The sequence below is a fragment of the Mobula hypostoma genome, chromosome 3, assembly GCF_963921235.1.
Source record: "Mobula hypostoma chromosome 3, sMobHyp1.1, whole genome shotgun sequence".
NCBI lineage: Eukaryota > Metazoa > Chordata > Chondrichthyes > Myliobatiformes > Myliobatidae > Mobula > Mobula hypostoma.
In genome coordinates, this window is record NC_086099.1 from 113,273,158 (window position 1) to 113,294,994 (window position 21,837).

The 21,837-nt window shown below is 40.0% G+C and overlaps 1 protein-coding gene across 1 annotated transcript in view; it reads right to left on the reverse strand.

Moving 5' to 3' along the window:
- rbm46 (RNA binding motif protein 46) overlaps nt 1-21,837 on the reverse strand; it is a 91,019-nt gene that overhangs the window by 7,073 nt on the left and 62,109 nt on the right. Inside the window, exon 3 of the mRNA XM_063042238.1 lies at nt 19,371-20,165. Coding sequence (XP_062898308.1) covers nt 19,371-20,165 — 795 coding nt within the window. The remainder of the gene's footprint in view (nt 1-19,370; nt 20,166-21,837) is intronic.

Genomic DNA, 21,837 nt, shown 5'->3' on the forward strand with positions numbered 1-21,837 from the left:
GAGTTAAGAAACTGCAAGGATTAAAAAAAACAATTACGGGAATCATATACAGGCCAAAGTGTAGCCAAGATGAGGGTCTATCTTAGATTGGGTGTTATGTAATAACCCAGATTTTATTAGTCAGCTTAACGTAAAGGAACCTTTAGGAGACAGTGATCAAAACATGATTGATTTCATACTGCAATTGGAGTGGGAGAGCATAAGTCACATGTATCAGTATTGCAATGGAATAAAGGGAATTACATCAGGGAGGAGCTTGCACAGGTTGAATTGGACTGGTGGGGATGATGGCAGAGCAGAGGTGGCTGAAGTTTCTAGGGATAGCTCACATGGTGCAGGATAGATATGTCCCACAGAATAAGTTGTTCTCAAATGGCAGGGCGAGGAAACCGTGGCTTACAATGGAAGGACTACATAAAAGTCGAGGAAAGGACATAAGGTCACAAAAGTGAGTGGGAAGCTGGATGATTGGGAAGCTTTTAAAATCCAACAAAAAGCAACTAAAGAAACTATAAGGGAAAAGATGAAATATGAGGACAAACTGGCAGATAATATATAGCACAATACTATAAGTTTTTCAGTTATATAAAGAGTAAAAGGGAGGTGAGAGTTGATATTGCACCACTGGAAAATTATGCTGGTGAGGTAGTAATAGGAGGCATAGGACGCAAAGAAATGACAGACGAACTCAATGGGTACTTTGCAACACTCTTCACTCTGGAAGACAATAGTTGTATGCTAGAGGTCCATGAGTGTCAGAGAGCAGGACTAAGTGCCATTGTCACTACAAATGAAAAAGTGCAAGGCAAACTCAAAGGTGTTAAGGTGGATAAGCCACCTGGACCAGATGGACTACATCCCGGAGTCCTAAAAGAGGTTGTTGAAGAGATGACAGATGCAATGGTCATGATCTTTCAAGAATCAATTAATTAATTCTGGCATGGTCCCAGAGGACTGGAAGATTGCAAATGTCATTCTACTCTTTGAGAAGGGAGGAAGACAAAAGACAGGAAATTATAGGTTAGTTAGTCTAACCTCAGTGGTTGGGAAAGTGTTGAGAGTCCATTATTAAAGACGAAGTTTTGGGGTACATGGACATTAAATGATGAAGTAAGTCAAAGTCAGCATGGTTTCTGCTTGACAAATCTGTTAGAATTATTTGAGGAAGTAACAAGCAGACTGGACAGAGGCAGTGGATGTAATTTACTTAGAATTTTTAGAAGGCATTTGATAAGGTGCCTCTCATGAAGCTGCTTAACAAGATAAAATATAATGGCATTACAGGTGCACGTTCCTTTATCTGAAATTCTGAAATCCAAAAAGCTCCAAAAACCAAAGTTTTTTTCACCAACAGCTGACGTCACTCAGGTGTGAAGTGGCAGCACTAGCCAGACATCAGTTGTGGCTTAGCACTCGTACTGGTTACACGTGCATTTGCTGTTCACTGATATTTTGTGTTCACTGTTGCTTTGTGTTTAATTTCACTGTGAAAATGTCAAAAAGAGCTGCAGATACCCCTATGGGTAACAATGAAAAAAAGAGAAGGAATCTTCTCTATCAATAATGCAGAAAGTGGAGTTATTGCAGAAGCTTGATCGTGGTGTGTCTGTGCGGCGTCTTACTGAAGAAAATAGTGTCGGAACTACCACTGTATATGATTTAAATAAACAGAAAGACAAGTTACTGAAGTTTTATAGTGACAGTGACAGCGACATTCTACATTTATTCCAATAAGTCATTTACCATGTGCCTGATTCAGTTCATTTGAAGCTGTATATTTTTATGTTTTATTGAATGTTTTTGTTGGAAATAAAATTTCTTCTTGTCATTATTCCCTAAACAATACAGTATAACAATTATTTACATAGCATTTATATTGCATTAGGTATTATATCTAGAGATGATTTAAAATATACGGGAGGATGTGTGTAGGATTGGTATGCCGCTGGGCCCTAAACTCCACCATACTGAGGCAGGTTAAATAAGGGACTTGAGCATATGCGTTTTTTGGTATCGGGGTTGGAGAGGGGGGGGGTCTGAAATCCAGAAAATTCTGAATTCCGAAATGCAACTGGCCCCAAGGATTTCAGACAAGGGATTGTGGACCTGTACTGGAAAGATTAGGCAAGAATAGAGGAATGGCTGACAAGCAAGAGGCAGCGAGTGGGAATAAAAGGGGCCTTTTCTGGTTGGTTGTCAGTGACTAGTGTTGTTCCTCAGGAGTCAGTATTGGGACTGCTACGTTTTACATTGTTTGTCAATTATTGAGATGGTGGAATTGATGGCTTTGTGGCAAAGTTTGTGGATGACAGGAAGACAGGTGGAGGGGTAGTGCTGAGGAAGCAATACGCAGCAGGACAGACAAGTAGGAAGAATGGTTAAAAAAGTGGCAGATGGAAAACAGTGCTCCATACAATTGCTCCTTTTGGTAAAAGGAGATTGCAATAGTGTAGATCCAAATGGGGAGAAAATTCAAACATCAGAGGTGCAAAGGGATTTAGGAGTCCTTATGCAAGATTTCCAGAAGTTTAATTCACAGGTTGAGTCTGTGGTGAAGAAGGTAAGTGCAATGTTGGCATTTATTTCAAGGAGAACAGAATATAAAAACCAAGGAGATAATGCTGAAGCGTTATAAGACACTTGTCAGGCCACACTAGGAGTATTCTCAACAGTTTTGGGCCACTTATCTCAGAAGGGATGTATTGTCATTGGAGAGAGTCTGGAGGAAGTTCACGAGATTTATTCTAGGAACAGGGTTACCATATGAGGAGCATTTGGCAGCTTTGGGCCTGTACTCACTGGAATTTAGAAGCATGTGTAGGGATCTCATTGAAACCTACCAAATTTTGAAAGGACTAGGTAAGGTGAATGTGGAAAGGATGTTTTCTCAAAATTAAGGGCAACCGTTTAGAACAGAAGTAAGGAGGAACTTTTTTAGCCAGAGTGGTGAATCTGTGGAATGCTATGCCACAGACTTTGGTGGAGGCCAAGTCCATGGGTATATTTATAGATTTGGAGGTTGATAGATTCCTGACTGGTCAGGGCATCAAGGGATTTGGTGAGAGGACAGGTGTATGGGGCTGAATGGGATTTGGATCAGCCATGATGAAACAGCAGAGTGGACTTGATAGGCTGAAAAGCCTAATTCTGCTCCTCTGAAATAAAATAGGGAGACGCAGGATATATACAGCCCACAGAGGACGAAGTATTCTAAAGGCAAGATGACACAACTGTGGCCAACAAGAGAAGTCAAAGCCAACAAAAAAGCCAAAGAGAGGGTATATAATAGAGAAAAAAATAGTGGGAAGTTAGTGGATTAGGAAGCTTTTAAAATTAACAGAAGACAACTAAAAAGTCATTAAGGTAAGCAAGCCAATAATATTAAAGAACATAAGAAATAGAAGCAGGAGTAGGCCATCCAGCCCATCAAGCCTGCCCCGCCATTCAACAAGATCATGGCTGATCTGTCTGTAAACTCAGCTCCATCTACCTGCCTTTTCCCCATAACCCTTAATTCCCCTACTATGTAAAAATCTATCTAACTGTATCTTAAATATATTTAGTGAAGAAGATTTAACTGCTTCCCTGGGCAGAGAATTCCACAGATTCACCACACGCTGGGAAAAACAGTTTCTCCTCGTCTCCTTCCTAAATCTTCTCCCCTGAATCTTGAGGCAATGTCCCCAAGTTCTAGTCTCACCTACCAATGGAACCAACTTTCCTACTTCTGTCTTATCTATCCCTTTCAAAATTTTGTGTGTTTCTATAAGATCCCCTCTCATTCAGAGGGGTCACAGTTTAAGGATAAAGGGGAAGCCTTTTAGGACCGAGATGAGGAAAAACTTCTTCACACAGAGAGTGGCGAAATCTGTGGAATTCCCTGCCACAGGAAACAATTGAGGCCAGTTCATTGGCTATATTTAAGAGGGAGTTAGATATGGCCCTTGTGGCTAAAGGGATCGGGGGTATGGAGAGAAGGCAGGTGCAGGGTTCTGAGTTGGAAAATCAGCCATGATCATACTGAATGGCGGTGCAGGCTCAAAGGGCCGAATGGCCTACTCCTGCACCTATTTTCTATGTTTCTATTCTTCTGAATACCAGACAGTATAGTCCAGGTGACTCAATCTCTCCTCATAAGTTAACCCCTTCATCTCTGGAATCAACCTGGTGAACCTCCCCCGCACTGCTTCCAAAGCCAGTATATCCTTCCTCAAGTATGGAGACCAGAACTGCACACAGTGCTCCAGGTGTGGCCCCACCAGTACCCTGTATAGTTGCAGCATGATCTCCCGGCTCTTGAATTCAATCCCTCTAGTAATGAAGGCCAAAATTCCATTTGCCTTCTTAATAACCAGTTGCACCTGCAAGCCAACTTTTTGCGATTCATGCGCAAGCACTCCCAAGTCCTTCTGCACAACAGCATGCTGCAATCTTTCACCATTTAAATAATAATCTGCTCTTCTATTATTCCTTCCAAAGTGGATGATCTCGCATTTATCAACGTTGTATTCCCTCTGCCAGACCTTGGCCCACTCAATTAACATCTCTATATCCCTCTGCACTCTCAGTTTAGTGTCATCAGCAATCTTTGCTGCGCTACACTCAGTCCCCTCTTCCAAATCATCATTGTAAATGGTAAACAGCTGCAAGCCCAGCACCAACCTCTGCGGCACCCCACTCACCACTGACTGCCAACCTGAGAAATGCCAACACTCTGCCTTCTATTGGTTAACCAATCCACTATCTATGTCAATACACTTCCTCCGACTCCATACATCTGTATCTTATTTATAAGTCTCCTGTGTGGCACTTTCTTGAACGCCTTCTGAACATCCATCTGTTCCCCTCTATCCACTGCACTCATTATGTCCTCAAAGAACTCCAGTAAGTTTCTCAAACAGGATCTGCCCTTTCTGAATCCATGTTGCGTCTGTCTAATGGAAACACTCCTTTCTAAATGTTTCGCTATTGCTTCCTTAATGACAGCTTCAAGCATTTTCCTGACTATAGATGTTAAGCTAACTGGCCTATAGTTGCCCATCTTTTGCCTACATTCTTTTTCAAAAAGTGGCGTGGCATTTGCTGTCTTCCAATCCGCCGGGACCTGCCCAGAGTCTGGAGAATTTTGGTAAATGATTACCAACGTGTCTACTATAACTTCCGCCAATTCCTTCAGCACCCTGGGATGCATCCCATCAGGACCAGGGGACTTATCTATCTTCAGGCCCTCTAGTTTGTTCATCACTATCTCTTTAGTGACAGTGATTTTATTGAGTTCCTCATCTCCCATTTCATCTATAACATCATTCTTTGGCATATTAGACGCGTCCTCCACCGTGAAGATCGACACAAAATAGTCATTCAATGCCTCAGCCATTTCCTTATCACCCAATATCAATTTCCCCTTCTCGCCTTCCGAGGGACCTACATTGACTTTTGCTACCTTCTTCCGCTTTATATATTTATAATAACTTTTGCTATCTGTTTTTATATTTTGTGCTAATTTACTTTCATACTCTATCTTCCCTTTCCTTATTTCTTGTTTAGTTGTTCTTTGTTGCTTTGTAAAGTTTTCCCAGTCCTCCAGTCTCCCACTACTCTTTGTGACTTTGTACACATGAGCTTTTAATTTGAGACTATCTTTTATTTCCTTAATTATCCAAGGCTGGCTGGCTCTCCCTATACTTACTGTCCTTATTTTTGACTGGAATATAGTTTTGTTGAGCACTGTGAAACATCTCTTTGAAAGTATTCCACTGTTTCTACCAAATAGCATGCGCTCCCAATCCACATTAGCAACTCCTCCCTCATCCTGGTGTAGTCTCCCTTGTTCAAGCATAATACACTAGTTTTAGATCTAATTATTTCATCCTCCATCTGTAAGTAAAATTCAATCACAATGATCACTCTTTCCAAGAGGATCCCTGACGACAAGATCATTGATCTTACCTGTCTCATTGCACAGGACTAGATCTAAGATAGCATTTTCCCTTGCAGGTTTACTAACTTACTGCTCAGGAAAGCCATCACGGAAGCATTCTATGAAGTCCTCCTCAAGACTTCCTAGACCAACCTGATTCACCCTATGTGGAGGTTAAAATCCCCCATGTCAACTACCGTTCCGTCCCTACAAGCCTCAGTTATTTCTTGGTTAGTCACCTCTGCCACTGCAATATTTTTATTAGGTAGCCTATAGACAACTCCCACCAGTGATTTCTTTTCCTTTTACTATTCTTAATCTTGACCCGTAGATCTTATATCGTCTCTCACAAACGCCCTGATCTCATCCTTAAATAAGAGTGCCGTACCACCTCCTTTGCATTTCTGCCTATCTTTTCGTATTACCTGACAGCTTCGGATATTCAATTCCCACTCATCTCCACCTTGCAACCAGGTTTCTGTAATGGCCACTAAATCATATGCCTTGGTACTGATCTGTGCCACAAGTTCATTAACCTTGTTTCTACTACTACGGGCATTCAGATAAAGTGCCCTTATACTCATTCTCCTTTTAGAATTTAGTGACCTATGCGATTTTTGCTTTTTACTTTTATGCACTCTACTCTTACTTTTTTTTTTAAAAAAAGAGATGCCCCATAACAATACAAGACCATAAGACACAGGACCAGTTAGGCTATTTGGCCCATCAAGTCCGCTCCACCATTCAATCATGGCTGATCCTTTCTCCCCCGCACCCCCCAGCCCAACTCCTGATCAGCTCCCCATAATATTTGATGCCATGCCTAATCAAGAACCTATCAATCTCTACCTTAAATATACCCAACGACCTGGCCTCCACAGCTGTTTGTTGTAATAAATTCCACAAATTCAACACCCTCAAGCTAAAGAAAATTCTCTGCATCTGTCCTAAATGGACGCGCCTATCCTAGACTCCCCTACCTTGGGAAACATCCCTTCCACATCTACTCTGTCTAAACTTCCAACATTCAAAAATTTTTAATGAGATCACCTTATCCTTCTGAATTCCAGTGAGTACAGACTCAGAACCATCAAATGCTCCTTGTATGATAACCCTTTCATTTCCAAAATCATCCTTGTGAACCTCCTCTGAAACTTTTCCAATGCCAGCAGATCATTTCTCAGACAAGGAGCCTAAAACTGTTCACAATACTCAAGGTGAGGCTCAACCAGTGCCTTATAAAGCCTCAGCATCACACCCCTGCTCTTATATTCTAGACTTCTTGAAATGAAAAATAGAGGGCTACGTAATTTCTAAGGTAAGCACATGTTCGGCACAGCTTTACAAGCTAAAGGACCTGTATTGTGCTGTAGGTTTTCTATGTTTTTATGAATCCTAGCATTGCATTTGCCTTCCTTACCACTGACTCTACCTGCAGGTTAACCTTTAGAGTGTTCTGCACAGGAACTCCTCAGACCTTCGCATCTCAGATTTCTGAAAATAGTTTGCACATTTATTTCTTCTACCAAAGTGCATGACCATGAATTTCCCAACATTGTATTTCATTTGCCACTCTCTTGCCCATTCTCCTAATCTAAGTCTTTCTGCAGCCTACATGTTTCCTCAATACTACAAGCCCTTCCACCAAACTATCATCTGCAAACTTGCAACAAAGCCACCTATTCCATCATCTAAATCATTGATATGCAGCATAAAAAGAAGTGGAACCCCTGCGGAACACCACTCGTCACTGGCAGCCAACCAGAAAAGGATCCTTTTATTCCCACTCACTGCCTCCTACCAATCAGCCAATGCTCTAACAATGCCAGTAACTTTCCTGTAGTAGCATAGGCTCTTAACTGGTTAAGCTGCCTCATGTGTGGCACCTAGTCATAGGCCTTCTGAAAGTCCAAATCTACAACATCCACTGCATCCCCTTTATCTATCCTACTTGTAATCTCCTCAAGGAATTCTCAGAGCTAGGGTGCTGAATCAGAGGGACATTAGGACAGCGTGTTTCACGGATTTCTGGTTAACCCCTTCCATACCAGATGCAGCGATTCAGACCAACTGGTTTACTATACACCATCAGGATAGATCTATAGTGTCTCTCAAAAGCAGAGGTGGAGTATGCCTCATGATCAACTCTTCTTGGTGCACAAATATCAGTGCTGTCCCACTTCTGCTCACCAGACCTGGAATATATAGCAATTAAGTGCCATCCTTTTTACCTACCACAGGAGATTTCCGGGGTCATTTTGGTAGTGGTATACATTTCACCTCAGGTCAATATCAATCAGGCTTTAGATGATCCGAGCAATGGGATCAACAAGTACGAAGCAGCCTTTACCAATCACTAAGCAATCACTTGCAATACCAGAATAAACATACATTGGACCACTGTAACACCACCATCAAGAAAGCCAACTGTGTTATTCCACGCCCTCACTTCAGGAAGTCTGATCACTTGGCTGTACTTCTTCTCCCTGAGTATAGGCAGGGACTGAAGACTGCAGCACCTGCAGTGAGGACCAAGAAGGTATGGAAAAGGGAAGCACAGAAGCGCTTATAGGACTGTTTTGAATCAGTCTATGAATTCATCTATGAATTTGGATGACTATGCTGCAGTTGTTACTGACTTCATGAAAACCTGTGTGGATGAGTGTGTGCCTTAAAAAACGTACTGTACATTCCCAAACCAAATGCCCTGGATGAACCAGGAGGTATGTCGTCTGCTGAAGGCTAGATCTGTGGCATTCAAGTCTGGCGACCCAGGTCTGTACCAGAAAATCAGGTATGATCTGCGGAGGGCCATTTCAAGGGTGAAGAGACAATTTCGAACGAGGTTGGCATCGGATGCACAATAGCTCTGGCAAGATTTACAAGACATTACTTCCTACAAAGCGAAACCCAATAGCATGAATAAGATCATAAGATATAGAAGCAGGAGTAGGCAATTCAAGTTTGCCCTGCCATTCAATCATAGCTCATCCAATTTTCCAGTCATCCCAACTCTCCTGGCTTCTCTCCCATACCCTTTGATGCCCTGGGTAATCAAGAACCTATCTATTCCTGCCCTAAATACACCCAATGACTTGGCCTCCTCAGCCACTCGTGGCAATAAATTCCACAGATTTACCACTCTCTGACTAAAGTAATTTCTCTGCCTCTCTGTTCTAAATGGACGTTCTTCAATCCTAAAGTCGTGCCTTCTTGTTCTAGACTTCCCTACCATGGGAAATAATTTTGCCATATCTAATCTGTTCAGGCCTTTTAACATTCAGAACGTTTCTATGAGATACCCCCTCATTCTCCTGAACTCCAGGGAATACAGTCCAAGGGCTGCCAGACATTCCTCGTACGGTAACCCTTTCATTCCTGGAATCATCCTCGGGAATCTTCTCTGAACCCTCTCCAATGTCAGTATATCCTTCCTAAAATAAGGAGCTCAAAACTGCACACAATACTCCAAATGTGGTCCCACGAGTGCCTTATAGAGCCTCAACATCACATCCCTGCTCTTATATTCTAAACCTCTAGAAATGAATACCAACATTGCATTCACCTTCTTCACCGCCGACTCAACCTGGAGGTTAACCTTTAGGGTATCCTGCACAAAGACTCTCAAGTCTCTTTGCATCTCTGCCTTTTGAATTCGCTCTCCATCTAAATAATAGCCTACCTGTTTATTTCTTCCACCAAAGTGCATGACCGTACAATTTCCGACATTGCATTTCATTTGCCACTTCTTTGACTATTCTCCTAAACTATCTAAGTCTCTTTGCAGGCTTAGTTTCCTCAACACTATCCACTCCTCAACCTATCTTTGTATCATTGGCAAATTTAGCAACAAATCCATTAATCCCATAGTCCAAATCATTGAAAAAAGCAGCGGTCCCAACACCAACCCCTGTGGAACTCCACTGGTATCTGGCAGCCAGTCAGAATAGGATCCCTTTATTCCCACTCTTCACTTTCTGCTGATCAACCAATGCTCCATCCATGCTAGTATTCCATGGGCTCTTATCTTGCTCAGCAGTCTCCTGTGCGGCACCTTGTCAAAAGCCTTCTAAAAATCTAAGTACACCAATCCACTGCATCTCCTTTGTCGACCTGGCTTGTAATTTCCTCAAAAAATTGCAGTAGGTTAGTCAGGCAGGATTTTCCTTTCAGGAAACCATGCTGGCTTTGGCCTATCTTGTCATGTGCCTCCAAGTACTCTGTAATCTCATCCCCAACTGTTGATGCCAACAACTTTCCCACCACTGATGTCAAACTAACAAATCTAGTTTCCTTTCCACTGCCTCCCACCCTTCTTAAATAGCAGGGTAATATTTGCAATTTTCCAATCATCCGGTACAAAGCCAGAATCTATTGATTCTTGAAAGATCATTGTTAATGCCTTCGCAATCTCTCCAGCTACTTCCTTCAGAACCCGCGGGTGCATTCCATCGGGTCCAGGAGATTTATTTACCCCTCAGACCATTCAGCACCTTCTCAGTCATAATTTTCACCACCCCTACTTCACTTCCCTGACACTCTTGAATGTCCAGTATACTGCAAATGTCTTCCATGTGAAGACTGTTGTAAAATATACATTTAGTTCCTCTGCCATCTCTACATTTCTCATTACGATATCTCCAGCATCATTTTCTATTGGTCCTATTACTCCCTCAACTCCCTTTTACCCTTTATATCTTCTTTGATGTTAGTCATCAGCTTCCTTTCATAATCCATCTTTTCCTTTCTAATGACCTTTGTTACATGCTCAAGGTGATCTGTTTTTTTTGTGAGAATGAGGTAATGGTCTTTTGGAGGTCACCTGATGTGATTTTTCCGCCGATGTGAAGTCACGTGATGACATGTGCCCCGTGACTATATAAGGGTCGACTCAGGTGACGCAGTTAGATTTTGAGTTTGTAGATTACCAGATAGAACTTGTTGTGCCTTCGTTTCTGTTGCGTGTTTGTTTTTGTGACGCAGTTTCATTTTTAGAACGGTTGAACGTTCTGTTGAAAGATTCCATATTACTTGGACTGGAAATCTGTGGCTGCAAGTGCCAATTTACTCAATTCTGACATTTGAAGGGAGAGTGAAGAATTCATCGAAAGATCGAGAGAAGTCGACATCGTCTGGCAGTATAATAAAGAATCGACCTTATTGAGTCTTTGTTGGAGAGAACCTGCATTGAGATAACTCTTGCAAAAGAGCAATGAGTTCATGCAAAAAGGCTCTCACTCTCTAAAGGAATTTAAGGTCAGTCGATTTAAACTGTTTATTTTCGGCATCAGGAATCCTGTGGACAGAACCAGCAGTAAAAGTGCGTCTGTGAAGAAATCTTTCTCTAGAGAAGTCTCTCCCAATTGAATGTGTAAAACTGTTGGACTTTCGAAGTTATCGCTTTAAGAATTATATCTGACTGTACTGCTTTAAGAACTGTTTTCGCATTTAACACTTTAAGAACCAGAGCCGAGTGGAGTTGATGAACGGCTGCATATCTGTTAACCTCCGGTTAAAGGTTTCCTTTGTGTTTTTTTTCCTTACCATTTATACGTGTTTAATAAATGTTTGGTTGTTTTTATAAAACCTGTCTCAATTAATATTCATTGTTGCCGGTTACGTAACATAATTTGTGGGGGCTCGTCCGGGATAGGTTCCGATTTTGAGTTTATGTTCTGGTAATTGCCATTTTGATTTGGTAAAAGGGTAATACCCGATTTTTTTTGGTTTGATTGGTGTGTGTGTGTTGTACTCGGCAACAATGGATATTGACGGTTTTTCTGAAGGCGCCTGACTCGGGTTTTTTAGAGACTGCGAGAAAACCTGCGGTATTGGAGATTGCTAAGAGTTTGGAATTTAAAGGGATTATGAGAAATTCCACCAAGGCTTTCATACAAAGAAAAATTGCTGAACATTATATTAATTTGGAATTGTTTGATCAGGAGGTGTTAGATAAGTTTCCACTGAGTAATCTGGAAATGCAGTTGCATCTTGAACAGTTAAAGTTTGAAACATTTAAAGTGGAAATGGCCGAAAAACAGGCTAATAAAAAAAGGGAATTTGAAGAAAGAGAAGCCCTTAGAAAAAGAGAGTTTGCAGAAAGAGAAGCTGAAAACCAGAGGAAATTCGAGCAGAATTTATGATGCAGAATAAAAAATAGATGCAGAAATTAAAGTTCGGGAGTCAGTTTTCTGGTTCTACGAAACAATTTATTGCTAGTCGTGAGGTTGTTTTGGCTCCTCCACTTAATGAAGCTGATGTGGATGCATATTTCCAACATTTCGAAATAGTTGCTCTGAGTTTAAAGTGGCCGAAGGACCAATGGTCAGTGATGTTACAAAGTGTAATTAAAGGCAAGGCACAACAAGTTTATACAGCTTTAAATGCTGAGCAAACACTGGATTATGATATTGTTAAAGAGAATATATTAAAGGCATACGAGATGGTTCCGGAAGCATACGGAGAAAGATTTAGAAGTTTAAAGAAATCGGTGGAAAAAACTTACGTGGAATTTGCCTATGAGAAATCTGTGTGTTTTGAGAGATGGGTTTCCTCTAAAAATGTGAATGGGGAGTATAATAAATTGAAAGAGCTAATTTTGCAGGAGAAATTTAAAAGAAGCATTCCTGTTGAAGTGAGAATATACTTAAATGAACGGGACACTGCTACATTGAAGGAGATTGCTAAATTGGCTGATGAGTATGTTTTAATTCACAAGAATAAATTTTCTCCAGGTAAAATTTTTAAAAGGAAAACTAACACAAAGAGTCAAGGTAAATCAGACATTAAATTTGAAGTTACTGAGAAAAGTAAGGATGAAGGGAGACATGTGAAGGAAAGGCATTTTGGTATTATTTGTAATTATTGTAAGAAACCTGGACGTGTAGTGGCTAACTGCTTCCGATTGAAACTGAAAGAGAAAGAAGTGGCCCCAGATGCTTGTGTGCAGCATATTGGAAAACTTGCAAAGCTACAGGGTTTAGAAAATATTAATGAAGATGTGTCAGAGTTTGACCAAGTTAAGAAGGGATATGAGGCTTTTATAACAGAAGGATTTGTATACTTGAAAGAAGGATCCAATGCAGTACCGATAAGGATACTTAGAGATACTGGAGCTTCACAATCACTAATATTAGACAGTGTGCTAAGGTTTAGTGATGAGTCTGACACGGATGAGGTAAATTATATAAGAGGAGTAGGGAGTGCCCTTATGCCAGTATATTTACATAGAGTAAATTTAAGGTCAGGATTAGTTACAGGGGTTGTTAAAGTAGGACTACAATCCAGTATACCTGTGAATGATGTTTCTTTTTTGTTAGGGAATGATTTAGCAGGTGGATAAGTTTTTCCTGAAGTGCATTTGACAATAAATTCAAATTCTGAGGAACCACATAGGGGTTCTAACACAGATTCTTCCTGTGTTGTAACAAGAGCTATGGCTAAAAAGACTGATGTAAAGGATGTGGTTGTTACCCATGACAGTTCCAATCAAGATTCGAATTTTGAGGATATATCAGAAACTTTCTTACCTACCTTATTTGATCAGGATTTTGATGGTAAGTCTGATCATGAAGATTTGTCTTTATCTCAGAAGGAGATGATAGCAGGGTAGGGATCCTGAGAAAGTTAAATTAAAAGAACAAGCTCTTCCAGATAGTGAACTTGGAAAAGTACCAGTTGGATATTATTTTGAAAAGGGGGTATTAATGAGAAAGTGGAGATCGCCTACAATTCCTGCTGGTGAGGAATGGGAAGCTAATCATCAGGTTGTTGTTCCTAAAATTTACCGAAATGAGATTTTGACTATGGCTCATAGTATTCCTTTGGGTGGTCATTTAGGGGTAAAGAAAACTATGAACAAAGTTTCTAAACATTTTTATTGGCCTGGTTTAAGACAAGATGTGGCGACATTTTGTAGAACGTGTCATACATGTCAAGTTGTTGGCAAACCTAATCAGGTTACTCCAGTGGCCTCACTGCAACCAATTCCTGTATTTGGTGAGCAGTTTTCAAAAATCATTGTAGACTGTGTAGGTCCTTTGCCAAAAACTAACACTGGACATCAATATTTACTAACTATTATGTGCACAGCATCTAGGTTTCCAGAGGCAGTACCTCTTAGGAATATAACAGCTAAAACCATGACAAAAGCTCTTGTAAAATTCTTCACTTATTTTGGACTGCCAAAGGAAATACAATCAGATCAAGGTAGTAATTTTATGTCTGGGTTGTTTCAGCAGATAGTTTATAAACTGGGAGCAAACCAGATTATTTCCTCAGCCTATCATCCAGAATCACAAGGAGCCTTGGAGAGGTTTCATTCTACACTAAAAACTATGATTAGGACATATTGTGTAGAAAATGAAAAGGATTGGGATGAAGGTATACATTTACTATTTTTTGCAGTAAGGGAGGCAGTACAGGAATCATTAGGTTTTAGTCCTTTTGAACATGTGTTTGGACATAGAGTTCGAGGACCTTTGGCTTTGTTGAAGGAACAGTGGATTAATAAAGAAGTACACACTAGTTTGTTAGATTATGTTTTGAAATTTAAAGAAAGATTGTACAAAGCTTGTAGTTTGGCCAAGGAAAATTTAAAGTTAGCTCAAGAGAAGATGAAGATGTGGTATGATAAGGATGCTAGGATGAGGTCATTTAAGCCTGGAGATAAGGTGTTGGTTCTTTTCCCAGTGCAAATGAACCCATTACAAGCAAAATTCCATGGTCCTTATGAGATTAAATCTAAGGTGAATGAGGTGGATTATGTGGTAAAAACCCCAGATAGGAGAAAGACAACACAGCTGTGTCATATAAATATGATAAAACTGTATTATCAGAGAGAGGTTGCTACTGTGACTGTTAAGGAAAAGGGTTAAGGAAATTAAACTCCAATTTAATAATCCAGTTTAATGTTACAGGAGTACAATATTTTGATCACTCATATCAAGGGTAAAGACAAGTGATCGCTGACTGTTTGTCTAGATGTTAAATGTACAATGAAAATTTGTTATTTTTTTGAGTGATATTTTATCATTTGTAACACTCCTACTGTACATTAGTTTGTAAAGGGCTGAAAGATAAGATTGTATATATTGTGTATTTTGTAAATTTTATAACTTTGTTTTTTTTTGTGTAAATTGTTAAAATTTTGTTCTTCAAGAGACCAAATTTTTTTTTGGAGGGAGGTGTTACATGCTCAAGGAGATCTGGTTTTTTTGTGAGAATGATGTAATGGTTTTTTTGTGAGAATGATGTAATGGTCTTTTGGAGGTCATCTGATGTGATTTCCCTGCCGATGTGAGGTCACATGATGACATGTGCCCCGTGACTATATAAGGGTCGACTCAGGTGACACAATTAGATTTTGAGTTTGTAGATTTCCAGATAGAACGTGTTGTGCCTCCGTTTCAGTTGCGTGTTTGTTTTTGTGATGCAGTTTCATTTTTAAAAGGGTTGTACGTTCTGTTGAAAGATTCCATATTACTCGGACTGGAAATCTGTGGCTGCAAGTGCCAATTTACTCAATTCTGACATTTGAAGGGAGAGTGAAGAATTCATCGAAAGATCGAGAGAAGTCGACATCGTCTGGCAGTATAATAAAGAATCGACCTTATTGAGTCTTTGTTGGAGAGAACCTGCATTGAGATAACTCTTGCAAAAGAGCAATGAGTTCATGCAAAAAGGCTCTCACTCTCTAAAGGAATTTAAGGTCAGTCGATTTAAACTGTTTATTTTCGGCATCGGGAATCCTGTGGACAGAACCAGCAGTAAAAGTTCGTCTGTGAAGAAATCTTTCTCCAGAGAAGTCTCTCCCAATTGAATGTGTAAAACTGTTGGACTTTCGAAGTTATCGCCTTAGGAACTATATCTGACTGTACCACTTTAAGAACTGTTTTCGCATTTAACGCTTTAAGAACCAGAGCCGAGTGAAGTTGATGAACGGCTGCGTATCTGTTAACCTCCGGCTAAAGTTTTCCTTTGTTTTTTTTTCTTATGGTTTATACGTGTTTAATAAATGTTTGGTTGTTTTTATAAAACCTGTCTCGATTAATATTCATTGTTGCTGGTTACGTAACACCTTATTTTCCTTCTGCAAGATTTTAAAAGTTTCCCAATTCTCTATCTTGCCACCAGCTTTAGTTTCATTGTATGCCCTCTCTTTTGCTTTCACTTTGGCTCTGACTTCACTTGTCAGCCATGATCGTGTTCTTTTTCCACTCTGTGAATGGCAGTAATGCTTCAATACCAGATGAACTCAATGCCTTCTGTGCCCACTTTGAAAGGGAGAATATAACTACAGTTGTGAAGATCCCTACTGCACCTGATGACCCTGTGATCTGTTTCAGAGGCCGATGTTAGACTGTCTTTAAAGACGGTGAGCCCTCGCAGGGTGGAAGATTCCGATGGAGTACCTGGTAAGGCTCTGAAAACCAACTGGCAGGAGTATTCAAGGACATTTTCAACTTCTCACTGCTACAGACCGAAGTTCCCACTTGCTTCAAAAAGGTAACAGCAATACCAGTGCCTAAGAAGAACAATGTGAGCTGCCTTAATGACTATCGCCCAGTAGCACTCATGTTGACAATGATGAAATGCTTTGAGAGGTTAGTCCATGACTAGACTGAACTCCTGCCTCAGCAAGGACCTGGATCCGCAGCAATTTGCCTATAGCCACAATAGGTCAACGGCAGATGCAATCTCAATGGCTCTTCACACAGCCTTAGACCACCTGGACAACATAAACACCAATGTCAGGATGCTGTTCATCAACTATAGTTCAGCATTTAATACAATTCTGATGGAGAATTTGTAGAACCTAGGCCTCTGTATCTCCCTCTGCAATTGGCTCCTTGATTTCCTAACTGGAAGACCACAATCTGTGCAGATTGGTCCTCCTTGCTGATGATCAACACTGGTGCACCTCAAGTGTGTGTGCTTAGCCGACTGCTCTACTCTCCCTATACCCATGAGTGTGTGGCTAGGCATAGCTCAAATACCATCTATAAATTTTCTGATGATACAATCATTGTTGGTAGAATCTCAGATGGAGACAAGGGGGCGTACAGGAGCGAGATATGCCAATTGGTGGAGTGGTGTCGCAGCAACACCCTTGCACTCAACATCAGTAAGATGAAAGACCTGATTGTGGACTTCAGGAATGTTAAGACAAAGGAACACATACCAGTTGTTATAGAGGGATCAGAAGTGGAGAGAGTGAGCAGCCTCAAGTTCCTGGGTGTCAAGATCTCTGACGACCTAACCTAACCCCTACATATCGATGCAGTTATTAAAGCGGCAAGACAGCGAATATACTTCATTAGGAGTTTCAAGAGATTTGATACGTCAACAAATACACTCAAAACCTTCTATAGATGTACCATGAAGAGCATTCTGACAGGCTGCATCACTATCTGGTCAGGGGTGTGGGGGGGCTACTGCACAGGACCGAAAGAAACTGCAGAGGGTTGTAAATTTAGTCGGACCATCTTGGGTACTAGCCGACAAAGTACCTAGGAAATTTTCAAGGAGCAGTATCTCAGAAAGGCAGCGTCCATTATTGAGGATCTCCAGTACTCAGGGCATGCCCTTTTCTCACTGTTACCATCAGGTAGGAGGTACAGAAGCCTAAAGGCACACACTCAGCGATTCAGGAATAACTTTTTCCCTCTACCATCTGATTCCTAAATGGAAATTGAACCCGTGAACACTACCTCACTTTTTAAATATATATTATTTCTGTTTTTGGCACCATGTTTAATCTATTCAGTATACATATTCTGTAACTGATTTACTTATTTATTTATTATTTTCTTCTTCACTATTATGTATTGCAATGAATTGCTGCTGCTAAGTTAACAATTTTCATGACATATGCTGGTGATAATAAACCTGATTCTGATTCTTTCTTACGTGTAATCTCCTCAATGAATTTCAACAGGTTCATCAGGCAGGATTTTCCTTGAAGGAAGCCATGCTGACTTTGTACTATCTTGACCTGTGTCATCAACTACTCCATCATCTCATCCTTAGCAATTAGCTCCAACATCTTCCCAACCACTGAGGTCAGGCTAACTGGTCTATAATTTCCTTTCTGCTGCCTCCTCCTTTCTTAAAGAGTGGAGTGACATTTGCAATTTTCCAGACCTCTGGCACCATGCCAGAGTCCAATGATGAGCTCCAACATCTTCCCAAACCACTGAGGTCAGGCTAACTGGTCTATAATTTCCTTTCTACTACCTCCTCCTTTCTTAAAGAGTGGAGTGACATTTGCAATTTTCCAGACCTCTGGCACCATGCTAGAGTCCAATGATTTGTGAAAGATCATTACTAATGCCTCCACAATCTCTATTGCTACCTCTTTCAGAACCCTAGGGTGCAGTTCATCTAGTCCGGGTGACTCATGTACCCTTTGGTCTCTTGCCTTTTTGAGTACCTTCTCCCTTGTAATAGTAACTGCACTCACTTCTAGTGTCTTTCACAGTAAAGACTGATGCAAATTACTCATTTAGTTCATCTGCCATCTTCTTGGCCTGTTATTAATTCTACGGCCTCATTTTCTAGTGGTCGTATATCCACACGCATCTCTCTTTTACTATCCACTTTGATATTGTTTGCTAGCTTGCTTTCATATTTCATCTTTCCCCTCCTAGTGATTCTTCTAGTTGCTTTCTGTGGGTTTTTAAAACTTCCCAATCCTCTGTCTTCCCACTAATTTTTGCTTAGTTGTATGTCCCCTCTTTTGCTTTTACATAAACTTTGACTTCCCTTGTCAGCCAGTTGTACTATTTTGCCAGTTCAGTATTTCTTCATTTTTGGAATACATCTATCCTGCACCTTCCTCATTTTTCCCAGAAACTCACACCATCCCTGCCAGCATCTCCTTCCAATTTACTTTGATCAATTCCTCTCTCAGACCACTGTAAATTCCTTTACTTCACTGAAATATTGCTATGAAACGAAAGATTCAGGAGCTATGATCAAGACTTATAAGATTGTGACAGATTTAAATAGGGTAACTGGACAGCTGCACCACTTAACAAAAGCCAGGAGATTCAAGTTTAAAGAAATCAGCAAAATACACAGGCAGAAAAATATGCAGAGTGGTCATGACCCAACTGTGAGGTTGCTATAGAAGGAATCAGAGCTTTTAAAAAGGGAATTAATTTTCTTGGCTATTGGGCAGAAGTAGAGAAATAAGTAATTCCTCTTGAAGGAATTAGTATAGATTCAGTGGGCTCTAGTGAATTCAAGATTACATGCAGGTTCATTCCAATAGAAGCTGTAATCTGCAAAATAAAAATTAATTCCTACAACATCCTGCAAGTTACGACAAATAGAGCACAGGACCTATGTTAAGAACTACCTTATTTATGAATTACAAATACAAGCTGCTATTTATTATTTTAGTTCATCTGAAAATTACAGAGCCAGGAATAATAAAAAAACTTACCTAACTGCGTCAATGCATACTGTGCTGCCAGCTCCTTGGCATCTTCCAGCATTGTGCAGAGTTTTTCAGGCATAAAATGGCTCAGTGTACCTTGTGAACTGTTTATAAGGGATGGAATAACTATCTTATAAACAAGCAGTTGTTTCCCATCCTGACTTGTAGTAGAATATAAGTAATATTCTGGTGGTGCCCAATTATTTTTGTTGCAGTAATATTCCAAGTGTGTAACTGAAGAATGAAAATGACTGGGCTTTAAGGAATAAATGCTCAAAGGCATGAGTTTTATGCCTGGAAATAGAGGATATGTGCATCTATCCAGTTCAGGAGAGCACGGACTATGATGACCATTCAAACGTGCTGGTAAACTTGGAGATCTTCCTGGCGTTTTAGGTCCTCCATCTTCTTTGTTTGTAAACGTCAGTCGTTGACTTTCACCATTAAGAGTGACTTGATTACCTTGAGTGTATTTCCAAGACCCATCTTTATTAACTGGCTTTGCAAGGGTGACTTCAATGCTAGCACCATCAATATATTTCCCATTCATAATATTCATAGCTGTAACAGCATCATCTCTGTCAAAGAAGTGTACAAATGCATAATCTCTGAGTTTTTTCACACGTTCAACTGCTCCAGGTTTGATTTTGTTAAACTCCAACTTGATAGTTTCCTCTGTTGTAGATATCATCAGGTTTCGCACATAAAGAACCTTAACTTTTTGCATCGTTTCTTCATCAACTTCTTTTTCAGGGTCTGCCCAATCAACTTGAATAGTATGTCCCCACAACTGAAAAGTACCTGAAAAAATTTAAAAAGCAACATAATCATAAATCTATGTTGTTAAGTGTTAAGAGTATTGATAATCAGAATCAGAATTAGGTTTATTTATCACTGTTTATTATGATGAGAAATTTGCTGTTTTAGGGCATCTGTGTAATGCAGACATAAAATTACAACATAAATAAATCACACGAAAAAAGGAGTAATTAGGTAGCATTCATGAACCATTCAGATTTTGAAAACTTCTATAGATGTGTGGTGGGAAGTATATTGACTGGTTGCATCACCGCCTTGTAAAGGATCTCCAGTGTTCTTGAACACAAATCCTACAGTTCATTATGGGTAAAGCCCTCCTGCCACTTAGCTCATCTACATAGAGCACTGTCGCAGGAAGCAGCATCAAATACCCGCACCACCCAGGCCATGCTCTCTTCTCGCTGCTGCTCTCAGGAAGAAGGTACAAGAGCCTCAATGACAGAGTAAGTGAAGTTATCCCCACTGATTCAAGAACTTGATGGTTAAGGGCAATAAGCTAGTTTGAGGAACAGTTATCACCCCTTAACCATCAAATTGTTGAATCAGTGGGGATTAACTTCACTCACCTTGTCACTGAATTGATCCAACAGCCTATGGACTCACTTTCAAGGATTCTTCATCTCATGTTTTCAAAATGTATTGCTTCTTTATTTATTATTATTTCATTTTTTTTGTATTTAAATAGCTCTTATCTTTTGCATATAGGTTGTTTCTACATCCTGTTGGTTTGGGTCTTTCATTAATTCTCTTATCTTTCTCAGATTTACTGCATATACCCACAAGAAAATGAATTTTAAGGTTGTACATGGTGACATAAACAGTATGTATTTTGATGATAAATTTACTTTGAACTTTTGAGTTTTTGAACTAATGGCGGAGGGGAAGATTGTACACAGTATGTTGCATTATTCACGAAAGCAAATCAAATGAAAATTTGCCAAATTAATTACAGACATTAGCAAGTTATAGAAAAATAATGCTAAGAGATACAAACATAAACCATCAAGGTGAAATTACATAAATTTGTATCATTTGGTACATTTTCAATTAAAAAATACAGAACACTAAAATTCTTTCAATGATGCAACTATAGAGATTTTTAGCATAAGGTAACTTAGTAAGTTTGGAGATAATAAAAACACTGGTGGAGTTTTAGTTAGTAAAGAATTTTGCTTAAGTTTGCTGTGAGAATTAGTAAAGTTGGGCAGAGCAACCACAGAAGGAACTTAATTCAGACAAATGAGGAAATGTACTTTGGGAAGTCATATTCTGGTAACATGCAGAATAAGTGACAGGGATCTTAGCAGTGTTAATATACAAAGAGACCTCTGAGTGACTTCGTAGTTCACTAGAAGTAACAATATAGGTGGATCGGGTAAAGTTCACAACAACAAGCTTGTGTTGGGTGACTTCAACCTCGTCAATATAGTCTGCAGCCTCCTGAATAAGCTTCAGATAGGTAATTACCAGAAGAAATAAGGGATGTAGGCAGTTAATGGAGGGTTCCCTTGTGACTATTAACCTCTGCAACAAGTATGCCCCTTTTAGATATTGCCTCTTTGAATCTGATGTGGTTGCTTAAAGACCAACTGCACAGAGTACATGACAGGTACATTCCAGCAAACTGGGAAGCACAAGGATGGCAAGATAAGGG